The sequence below is a fragment of the Nuphar pumila genome, chromosome 13 (assembly GCF_984573655.1).
Source record: "Nuphar pumila chromosome 13, dmNupPumi1.hap1.1, whole genome shotgun sequence".
Lineage (NCBI taxonomy): Eukaryota > Viridiplantae > Streptophyta > Magnoliopsida > Nymphaeales > Nymphaeaceae > Nuphar > Nuphar pumila.
Window position 1 is genome coordinate 95,228,310 of NC_143261.1, and position 12,751 is coordinate 95,241,060.

At 37.1% G+C, this 12,751-nt stretch overlaps 1 protein-coding gene across 1 annotated transcript; it reads right to left on the reverse strand.

The window, feature by feature from the left end:
* Positions 1-9,635: 9,635 nt before the first annotated feature.
* On the reverse strand, positions 9,636-12,213 carry LOC149819297 (putative indole-3-pyruvate monooxygenase YUCCA5). The gene is made up of 3 exons (XM_089986375.1): positions 11,485-12,213; positions 10,244-10,615; positions 9,636-9,860 (listed from the first exon to the last, which is right to left on the reverse strand). The coding sequence occupies exons 1-3, from the start codon at positions 12,211-12,213 to the stop codon at positions 9,636-9,638; spliced, it is 1,326 nt and encodes a 441-aa protein (XP_089842501.1).
* Positions 12,214-12,751: the final 538 nt, after the last annotated feature.

The window sequence follows — 12,751 nt, forward strand, 5'->3', positions numbered from 1 at the left end:
ATATGTGTTTATGAACGAAATTGATTTGTATCATTGAAGTAAAACCCAGAATCCTAAAACCCAAACCCAAATCGCCTGTAAAAGCGATTAAGAAATATCGTTGATATAGCCCGTAAAAGCCAATCGCGATAGCATGTGGCCTTCATACGTCATTTTATAAATCGCGATGGTACGTGTCATTCACTTAGACAAATCTCATTGTCTAAAAGATAGATGTCATTGTGTAAATCACGATGATATAACGATTTACACAATGATGTCTATGTCGGCCACATCTGGATAAAAATCACGGTGCATGAGTACAAATCGCATTTGTGCAAATCGTTTTAGCCGTTTATCAAAATTTATGCAAAGTGATTCATTACCAGTAGATTGCTTTTACATTTCATAATTCACCGTTTTAGACGTTTATTAACTCAACTGTGTAGATCGCAATAGGAACAACTCATAAAAGCAAATCAGTGGCATTTTCACTATACACAATGCTAAACGATTGTTTGATTTTTATTTATGAATGTCGATCATTACAACGATTTGTTCAATGACAATAGTTTAGTCCATTTGCCTTTGTTATGCAAATATTGTCATAGTATAATGCAATTCAATGATCAAACATCATACAAATCAATATAGAAATTCCTGTTGATAGCTTATAAATCGATATACATAATCAACATATAACTCGATATTTAGAATCATAACAATAACATATAAATCAATATTAAGAATTAAAACAATAACTTAAATCGCTATAAAAAATCAGCACAAAAATCGATATTAAGATTCAGAACAATATCTTAAATTGATTTGAAAATTCGTTTCGATATCTTAAAAATCGATATTTAGAATCAAAACAATATCTTAAATCGATATTAAGAATCAAAACATTTTCTTAAATCGATATGGCAAATCCTATTGATATCTTAAAAATTGTTGTAATGTTTAGTCGATTTGCCTTTGTTACGAAAATATTGTCAGAGTATAACGCAAATCGATGATCAAATATCATACAAATCAATATAAAAATTCCCGTTTATAGCTTATAAATCGATATACTGAATTATCTTCATAATCGAGGGTTTAGGTATAAGGTTTAGTTTATAGGTTTTAGGGTTTAAGGTTTAGGGTTTAGTAATATATTAAGGGTTTATGGTTTAGCATTACGATTTAATAAGATATTAATGGTTTAGGGTTAGGGTTTAGTAAGATATTAAGGGTTTAGGTTTTAGGTTAAGGGTTTAGGGTTAGGGCTTAGGGCTTAGTAAGATATTCAAGGTTTAGGGTTTAGGTTAAGGGTTTAGGGTCTAGGGTTATGATTTAGTAAGATATTAAGGGTTTAGGGTTATGGTTTAGTAAGATATTAAGGGTTTAGGGTTTAAGGTTTAGGGTTTATAGTTTAGCATTATGGTTTAGTAAGATATTAAGGGTTTAGGGTTAGGGTTTAGGGTTAGGGTTTAGTAAGATATTAAGGGTTTAGGGTTTAGGGTTATATTAAGAGTTTATGGTTTAGCATTATGGTTTAGTAAGATATTAAGGGTTTAGGGTTTAGTAAGATATTAAAGGTTTAGGGTTTAGGTTTAGGGTTTAGGGTTTAGTAAGAGATTAAGGGTTTAGGGTTTAGTAAGATATTAAGGGTTTAGGGTTAGGGTTTCGGGTTTTAGGTTTTAGGTTTTAGGTTTTAGGTTTTAGGTTTTAGGTTTTAGGTTTTAGGTTTTAGGTTTTAGGTTTTAGGATTTACGATTTAGGGTTTAGGGTTAGGGTTAGGGTTAGGGTTAGGGTTTAGGGTTTAGGGTTTAGATTTAGGGTATATGATTTAGGGTTAGGTTTTAGGGTTAGGGTTTAGGCATTAAGGGTTTTAGGGTTCCTGCTTCAAACATACAAATCAATGCTTCAAACATACAAATCAATATATAAATTGCACCCTTCATAAGTACATATAATTGTAACGTTTGGACTTCAACATTAAACATCATTGCACGATTTAACAAACTTGATTACAAATCTTGGTAACTTTATAAATCATAAATCTCTACTGTATTAAATGTATAAATCATTGCTGCTTTAAATGTGTAAATCATAAATCATAAAACATAAATCACCACAATGATTTGTCTTTGTTACGAAAATATGTGTCATTTATTTATAAAAGAAATGTTGTTTCATATCCCGCTCGTTGTCAAAAATTGATATGCCTTGTGAGACCCGAATTCCGGTTGTGATGTTTGTGATTCAAGCAATGGCGTCTATATAAGCAACAATGATTTGCCTTTGTATAGAAAATATTGGAATAGTATAATGCAAATCACGGTTGTAGTAACATACTATCGATTTGCGAGATATTGTTCTGTTTGTTAATATCGATTTGTAAGCTATTATGCTGAATTTTCATATCGATTTGTAATATATTATGAGATATGTATATCGATTTGTAACATATTATGTGTTTACTAGTGTCGATTTGTATGATATTTGTATTATGATATTGAAACGTGTGTGTGCGACATTTACATTGTTGCACGATTGCGGTGGCGATGTGCATATTTAAATCATTGTTCATTTAGTGATTAAAATTGAAATCACTTTGCAGTGTCGTAGATGTCATTAAATCGTTGTTTCTTGAATCGCTATTGTCAACATACATATACGATAAGTCGTTTCTTTTATTGGCACAGTAAATAACAACTCGATGCATAGTATAGTGCGATGCAACTGACGATCATGACAGATAACATGAAGAATGATGTGCATATAGATTTAATTTTGCATGGTCGGCAAGAAAAAATCCTTTTGCCTCATAAGTACGCATAGTTTTCATTCTCCTCCTCCTTCTTCCTTTGTTTTTTCTTCTCTTCGTCATCCTTCTTCTTATTCATCATCTTTAGTTCTTCCTCATCTTTCTTCTTTTGCTTTTCATCTTTAATATCTCATGGATCAGGCTCCGCATAATAAATATCCAACAATTTGTTCCTGTCTTTTTCATTCTCAATGTTCTTTACATAACCCTCATATATATCAGATTGATGGATGATTTCTTCAAGAGTCATCCCCTCAAACGACAAAGGCTTTCTTGTCTTACGAATTGTAGTCATTGCTAACCTGCACAACACATAAATTTAACCGCATCATTGTATATTACAACCACTTTCCCAAGTATATATTATTACAAATTATCACATTCGTTATACAATCACCAACATTACAAGTCGTCGTAACATTTGATTTCATAAATAAACATCATAGTACGATTTAGCAAAATTAAGTACAAATCAAGGTAACTTCATAATTACACATCTCTACTGCATCAAACGTATAAATCATTGTTGCTTCAAACATATAAATCGTTATACAAATTGCACCCTTCATAAGTACATATCGCTGTAACATTTTTGCTTCCTAAGTAAACATCATAGTACGATTTAACAAACTTAAGTACAAATCGTGGTAACTTCATAAATCATAAATACACATGACTACTGCTTCAAACATATAAATCGTTGCTGCATTGAACGTACAAAGCGCTCATTCAAATATACAAATCATTGTAGAAATCAAACTCTTCATAAGTACATGTCGTTGTAAATCATAAATCGCTACTGCATTAAATGTATAAATCGTTGTTGCTTTAAATATATAAATCATGAATCATAAATAGTAAATCGCTACTGCTTCAAACATATAAATCGTTGCTGCATCGAACAAATCACTACTGTATTAAATGTATAACTCTTTGTTAATTTCAAACTTACAAATCATTGTAGAAATTTAGCCTTCATAAGTACATATCGTTGCCTTTCACAACTCTTGTTTCAGTATGAAAATAGGTGTTATTTAGCATGTATAATACAACCACTTGTAAGATTTAGCATTCAGATTTACAAATCAATTTGTTTACATAACGAAAACTTACACAAAACTCACCTTCTAGGACACAAGTTTTGTTAATCCGACAGCGTAGGAGAAACACCTAGAAGGTAGATGCAGCCGATGGTGGCAACGGTGCTCTGACTATGCTTCGACGACAACAGACGATGACAAAGGGTGCTCCGGCAGCAGCAAACGACAACAAATGGTGCTTCAATGGCAGCAAACGACGACAAAGGTTGCATCATCAAAGGAAGCTCCTGTTACAATAGATGGTGTATCGTCAAAGGGTAATCCAAAATGTTTAGGGCGGCATATTGCGAGGAGCTCCTGTTAAAGCAGAGGAATTTACTCCTTAGGGCAAAAACGATGATGAGTTTAACCCTTTCTGGCAAGAGGACATTTTTGTCCTTTACTCAAAATGTCATTTTATGGCACCAATGGCGAGAAAGGGTACTTAAGTATTTGCAAACTCTAGTGGGAGGACATTTTTGTCCTTTACTCAAAACGTTGTTTCATGGTGCTAATGGCGGGAAAGGGTACTTAAGTTTTTGCAAATGCACCAGACTTCAATGCTATGTGATACCGACACACACAGGGAAACGAGCCCCACGTGCTTACATATGTGGCGCTCATTCAGACCCGAGAATATGCACCTGCGTGTTCCAGGGGGGAACATATAATCCGCTTCGATTGTCAATAGTAAAATACTCAATAGTAACCATCGTGGGGGTCGCCCGAGTGGCCAGCAGGGTGGTTATGAGGGTGCTGAGATGAAGGCAACAAATCAAACACTACTGGCTCATAGGTGTGTCCATAGCTTTTAGAGGTAGGCCACGTAAGGCAAGGTGGTTGTGGGCCTCACCGGGGTTTTCCTAGCTTCGGTGAAGGTTCCTCACCATAAAAAAGAAAAGAAAAGAAAAGAAAATATAAATATAACATGCTTATGTATCAAAATGCCTCCATAGTTGTTAATTAAAGGGCAAATTTTGACCAATTAAGGGGACTATTATTTTGTGAGACTCTCTACGTTTCTCCCTATGCCACCACAACTGGGGGGGGGGGGGGGGGGGGTTGAGGACATGGGATTCGAATTTGACTCAAATATTTGAAATTTTTCAAAAAATGGGACATGAGGACACATAATTTTTTAATCAATAAAACTATTTTTGAATATTTTGATATAAAATAACTTTTTAATTTATATAAAATTAAAATGAATTACATGTTATTTAAAAATATTAAAATAATGCCATAAGTGCCTATGTCACTAGGGACACACATCCAAAATGGTGTGTCCCTGTGACATAGGTTTCTCTTATTAATAAATTAAATCTAATATTATGGAAATCTCAATGGAGTGTTGTGAGATCTAGAGTACTTGGATGAACCTGTGTCACAATGATAACTTGCAACACAGTTGAGAGAGGATCGGGTGCAATATGATTGCACAAAAAAAAATATGCATTAAGCACCCGATCACATTCCATCAGGTCTTGGGCTCCACACTTGACAGACCCATCCCAAGATGGAGGGTGATCACGTGCTTAATGCATAAATATTTGTGCAATCATATTGCACCTGATCTTTTAACAACACAGTTCGGCATGAGTTCAAAGTTTTTTGTTTGCAAGATAAAGATCAAGGATTCAAGTTTTTGATATTCTAATGTTAAATTATTTTGTCAAAAATAACATTAAAAATAATGTATCGGTTTTGTGTCACACTGACAAAATGACATGTCCTTGTGTCAGAGATGAACCCACAAAAAAAGGGCAGCCCCTATAAGGAGAAGGATGGTCTAAGGTGGTAGCATTGTTTTCTCCCATGTGTTCAGAATGAAAGCCATGGATTATGATTAAATCCAAATACAAATTAAGGAGGAAACTAATTAACAGCTAAATTGGAAAACCAAAAATAAGAAAAGAAAATTGAAGAAAAATGTAGATGTGTTGCCAAAAAAGTCAGCATCAATCCAAGAAAAGTAACACTAGAGAGAGAGAGAAAAGGAGAGTGTGTGTGTGTAACACCTCGATTTGAGACCTCTAGAATTTAGGTCCGGTTGGTATTACTTCCTAGTGAAATAGTATGCAGAGTTCATACAGAAAAAGCATGACTAATTTTTTTTTAATAGACTCAAATTCTTTAACAAGGTTGATTATTCATAACTTACAAAAATAAAGATTATGTAAATGTTTAATGACAAAAAATAAAACTAACAAATATCTTTGTTGCACACTCAAAGTAGTTGATCACATCATGCTTTTGCTCATGTTCCTAGAACCTACCTGTATAATTATTCAGGAGTTAAGTCTACAACTTAATAAAAAATATTTATAACAATAAATGACTTTAACTTATAATTATAGTGGGCTCTAAGCTCTTAATCTGAGTTTAATTTTTAACACACCACATGATTATTGTATATTTTAAATTTCTCTTTTAACTTTTTAATCTAACACTCATTCACAACAGACTATAACATTAAGTTGTCTATACCGATCATAGTCGTATATGGGTGTAGCAATTCATGTAGAATATCTCAATTCTACATTATTGGTTAGACTATGAACCACACACTCCCAGTGATTCGTAGATCACTAGGAACTGCAATAAAACAACAAAGAGGACTCCACCAGTAGCTAGCTAGAAGGTCAGTTTCAAACTCGGCATGGTTCATGGTACATCCTAACCATAAATGACTTTCAACCATTTATGATTGTCTAAAGTCCTAGATACTGTATGAATATAAAATCATAAGTCATATATTAAGTTCATTAACTTAAACCTTACTCTCAAGCTCGTGTTTCACTCGTTCTCCCACTAGTGCCATCATGAAATAATCACGACGGGTCTTATTCTTAATCTCAAAATTGTATTAAGGTTCATACTTTGTATCATACTAAGCATGCAACGAGGTATAGTCTTTAAATCATAAAATCACAGATGACCATGGTGGTTTCACTCTGGCCGTGATCCAGATAGCTATTTTCACAGATCGTCACTTATGTGAATTAAGGAGTTAAGCATGTTAATCTCAATTTAAATTCAAACAATATGACTAAACTCAAAGGACTCAAGGTTAATCACAATGCATGTCATTCAAGAGTATAACATAAATATGTTATCAAAAGATAATCTTTCTTTATAATATGGATGACATATCACGACCGACATGTGTATACATTCATCTCATTGCAATTAGCTCATGCATGGTAATTCTATACATATCATGTTCACACTTAAGAGATACATTTCTAAATATGCTAATATACAAGAAACAATGATAATATCCCTTACCTCAAATGTGAATGTTGCACTCTAGTCACAATCGAGTCTCAAGTGGCTTCAACAATAAAATATTATCAACATATAAGCATGTTCATATTAATACACATATTATTTATATTTTGATAAAAATATTAAAATACCCCTCCCAAGATAATCTGTCAGACCTCATTTTACTTAATTGGATATTGAGTACACACAAGGATAATTTGGTCATTTTAACTTTATGATTTGACCTGACTCATCGTAGGTCAAAACAAGTTTCGTTTGAGCTTAAAATACTAGGTTTACTGAACCTAGCCCAAACCCAACTGGGTTTAGAGTCAAACTCAATTGAATTCTCAAAAAATCCATAATGAATCTGCTTACTAACAAGTGTAGATTCATATCCAGTTTGGTGTAACCGGACTGGACTTGACTATTCCAACTAGGTTTAGTTCTATGTTAGTCAGGAATAAACTAGACTAGTTCAATTCTGTAACAGTCAGGAACAGACTGCTAAATTACAAATTGGGTTTAGATCCAGTTTTGATCTGGTTCTAGAACTATCCGACTAGATTCATACTCATTTTATCTGAATCTAAAATTATCTGACTGGATTCAGATCCAGTTTTGATATGGATCCATAACTGATCTATTCAGCTATAGACTGAATTCAGATTCTGCTATATATTGAATCTAGAACTCATCTGGATAGTCTTGAATGGATCCAGATGCAACTCTGATCTAGATTTAGGACTGATTCATCCAAATATACCTAGTTCTCTCTGGATCTGGTTTAACTTGAATCTATCCAGGTCAACTGGATCGAATTGGACTCGGACCTAGTTTGGTCAGTTTGGGTCCAGTTTGATTCGGTCCAGTTTAATAAAAAAGTCGAGTTCGAGACTCATTGACTACACTTGATATGGACTAACCCGAACTGAGGTCGGTCTTAGCGAAACCCGACCTGGTCTGGGTTCACCCCCAACCGGTTGGGTCAAATTGAGTCAGTCATGTTCAGTTCGTATCGGTTAAGTCCAGACCGATTCGGTCGATTGAGACTTTTTTTCTGGTTCAGTCTGCGTCGTACCCAGATCAAGCCAAGACATGGCAGATCCGACTCGGTCTGATTTACCCCTTTCCCAGATCGAGCCGGTTATGCTGACTCTTGGGTTGGGGTTAAAGCAGAAGGGGCACAACCCCTTCTCAACCTGTACCCCTCACCACAGAGGTTGCTGGCAACCTCTGGTTGCCGACTTTCTCTCTCTCTACCACAACACCTACAATAATGGCTGTCAATTTTCTCTCTACAACATGTAAGTAGCCATGGCTGCTGAAAAAACAAAATTAAGGAAGAAAGAAAAGAGAGAGGGCATACCTGCCAGTGGTGGCTCCTCCCGGCAGCGTGGTCTGGTGACTCTCTTCCCACTCTCTCTGTCACTCTCGAACTGTCCTTTGATTCTCTTTTGGTGGGTAGAAAAGTTCACTTTATAGAGCCCTCATGGCGGGTGAGGACAAGCCTCACCCTCCTTTCCGAGACGAGTTGAAGAGATGGTTGGGAAACCTTCCCCATTCGTTCAGGGATTTTTTGTTTTTTTACTTACTTTCACTACCGGACATGGTTGGGTGGGTTTTAGAGAGAGAGAGAGAGAGAGAGAGAGAGAGAGAGAGAGAGAGAGAGAAGGGTTCACGTCAAGGGGCCAGGAGCCTTCAAAGGGGCCATAAATGTATTGAGAAATTTAGTTAAGAGTGAAGTTTAGTGGTAGAGAAAATAGGTAGTGACAGAATGAAAATGACATGAGCACAAAAAGGATGGTGTGAGATTTAAAGAACAGAAAATGAAACGAGAGGGAAACGAATTATAACTTTGGTTAGTTAAAACCAGACCATGCCCTTTGCCATGATTGGTAATTTTTGTTCGTTGCCACTTTGTTGGTAAGTTCATGACTTGGAAATCACCACCACACTTTACATAGAAATCGACAATCCAATTATTAGGAGTTTCTATTAATCCTACATCTCTAATTTAAATGGTAAACAATAATAAATTTGTTTGCAGTCAACTCCATGGACCAAACGGGAATTTTTTGCCATATTTTACCAAGACCCACAAACAAAACCTGGAAGTTGAGCACAAACCACATTAAGTAAATTGAACATTAGGGAACCTACTTCTTTCATTGATTGAACTTCAAACACTGAAGGTACAAAAATTTTGCACAAACAATAAAATCTTGAAAAAACAAAGAAAAAGAAAGAAGAGACCCAATAAAGATTTGGATCTCTTTCTTGCAGACTTCTCTCCCCCAGATCTGTACATCTCTCTACCTATGCACACATAGAACACACACGTTTCCTATCAAAACTTGAACATCAATGGCTGGGCTGCAGTCATTTTACCTCATCCTGATCTTTTATTTTTTATTTGTTGTTTTGCACCAATGTACACTCGGTCTGACCACATTTTTTTTGTTGCCTGAATGGACAATTAACAGAGGGTGAATTCAGATCTGAGATATGCATCTTCTATGGCAAGCAATGAATTGCTTTGTCTGCTTTGTTTCCGCTCTCCACATCTTGCCAATATCTTCTGCTATTTTAATTGCATCCATTGAGGCACCAGACAGTCCCCTCCTTGTGAACCCCGCAGCATACAACCCAGATTTCCCCTTCCAGCCATTTGAGTATGGTTGCCTTGGAAACCCATTTCTAGAAAAGAAATCACACTCCTGTCGACAAAACAGCAAGAATATCCATAAAACCGTTAGGCCCATTTCAACTGCCCTCAAACTATTCTTTCTGTAGCCATAAAAATAACAAACACAACAATTACTCCCCCAGGTAATGATTGTCAATTTCATGTTCAATCCCACTCTTAAGAAAAAGAAATGGCATCAATCATATTCCATTTGTCTCCATGTGCAGTCAATTACTTAAAAGGACAAATGGAAGGAAAACCAGTAAACCTGACGACTGTTGAAACCAAGAAAGACCAAAAAAAAGGTAGGGAATATTACTAACCTTATTTAAAAAAATACAGAAAATTTAATTGAAAATCTCATTTTTTGAGACGCAGAAAAAAATGGAGAGAGGGAGTGAGAGAAGTCCTCACCTTTAGGAAAGAGGGGACATTGCTCTTATAGCCAGTAGCCAGTATGACTGCATCAATGTCAAGGATTTCGCCATTCACAAACTCCACCTTCCCAGGCAGAAACCTCTTGATGCCTGGGACAATCTTGATATCACCAGACTTGATCTTTCCAAGAGCACCAATATCCAATACAGGGGTCTTGCCAAAGGTGTTCTTGAGCTGCAGGGGACCCATTTTAGGGCGCTTGAGACCAAACTTCTCAACATTTCCAAGCACTAACCATGCACATATGAGCAGAAGTTTGTCTACCAACCAGAGGGGCAGCCACTTGAGCAAGACTGCTGCTACTTCATAGGTGGATTTTCCAAATATTTCCCTTGGTAGAACATGCACCTGTGTATATAAAAGAAAACTAAAGTTACAAGTGCTCTTGAATATATATATTAACAATAGACCAAATAAACAGCAGCATAAAACAAGTGCAGTTTTGGTCCACCTTTTTCATTCTTTTTCCTTTTTTTAATCATTGCTTTTTGAGGAACAAGTGGGAAAAATCTTTCTTAGCAAGGAAGCCCAAAAGTAAGAACTAGTGTGCTCATCCTTCCAAAAGATCTTCAGTATTAAGAGAAAAGAATGTGCACGCTTAAGAACCAAAAGAACCTTATTTCATTTGTTTATTTTTGGTTAAGATGCCACAACTCCAATCAGTTCACAGACGAGTATGAAGAATCACATCAACTCCAGAAGCCTGATGAAATCCCACAATGCAAAAAAGTGTAGCAAACAAACGGGATTTATAACACTTTCTCAAGGGCCAATCAATAACTACCTCCGGAAAACCTTTGTGAAAAGTGAAAAAAAAAACATCCACCACTTGATAAAAAGCAACCACCAACATGGAACTCTCTTAGTAATAAAAAGAAAATAACACAAGTCAACCAAGAAACTCTATGGCAACAAAAAATCAAGAAAAAAAAAACATATGCCCACTTTATAAAAGAACCAGTAAGAATCAAGAAAACACGTTTCCAAGACTACCCAATTTCTAAAAGTAAAAAAAGAAAAAGAAAATCAATCATAAACCCACTTTATAAGAACCAGAAATGAAGCAAGAAGTCACAACATTACCCAATTTTGGTTTTTATTCCTCCCAAAAAAAAGTTAAAAAAAAATAAAAAAAAAGTAAAACAAGTTTAAAAAACTGAAAAGGGGCAAAATGGGTATTTAACTATTGATCAAAGTGGCCAAGAAAAAAAACTTACCGAGTTCCTAACGACCATAGCGGGCTTTGCCTGGAAATCACACAAATCCAGGCTAACTTCCATCCCGGAGTTGCCGCAGCCCACCACCACCACCTTCTTCCCTCTGTACTCCTCTCCACTCTTATACTCACACGCGTGTCTCACCTTCCCACCAAACTTCTCGCTCATCCCTTCGATTTCAGGCACCACTTTTTCTGCATTCTCGCCCGTGGCTACCACCAACCACTTGCATATATACTCCACCTCCACTTCTTCACCATCACCATCGACAGTAGCAGATGCAACAAAAGATTCAACAGCAGAAGCAGAGAACGAAGAAGAAGGTCGCACGTGTTTGGTCTTGACGCGCCAGAGGCCGCACGTGTCATCATGAACGGCGGAGAGGACACAGGTGTTGAAAGAGGGGTGGAGGTCGAAGCGGGCAGCGTAGGACTCGAGGTAGTCGATGAACTGCTTCTTGGAGGGGTACTCGGGGTAGTGGGAGGGGAAGGGGAGGCGAGGCAGCTGGCAGTAGCGCTTGGGGAGGTGGAGCTTGAGGCGGTCGTAGGTGCGACGCTGCCAGAGGGAGGCGATGCAGTCGGAGCGCTCGAGGATGACGAAGGGGACGCCCTGCTGCCTCAAGCACGCCCCCGTCGCCAGCCCCGACGGTCCCGCCCCCACGATCACCGGCCCGTTCACCCACACCGACCGCCGCGCGAACAGCGTCTCATCGTCCGGCAGGCGCGCCATCCTCTCTTTTTCTTTTCTTTCTTTTTAGAGAGAGAGTTAGTTGGGTGAGGATGAAGAGAGGGTGAATAAGGGAGAGTTTTGGTGATGTGGGTGTTGGGTTTTGCTGCAGAGAGATGAAGCAAGAAGGGTTGTCTTGGAGTTGGGCAGCTAGTGATGAATTTGGATTGTTTGGTTTTGCCGAGAGAGAGAGAGAGGTTTGATGATGTGGGTGTCGTTGGTTTTGCTGCAGAGAAATGGAGGAAGAAGAGTTCTGTTGGGATTGGGAGTGCTGGTTTGTTGATTGCTTTGGCTTGTCTAGAGAGAGAGAGATGGGCCTTGAGTGAGGAGGGAGAGTTGGGGAGGAGGAGTTTAAATAGGGGTTGGGGGAGGGGAGGGGGCCATGTGCATGTTAGCGGTACGCGCGATCTTCTTGTGTCATCATCACAAATCATCACCTCAACCGGCTTCTCGCTCCTTATTAACTGCGAATTTTGAGTTGTTTTTTTTCTTCTCTGTTCCAATTTTTTTTATTGCCATGGTAATATTCTATTCGATACAA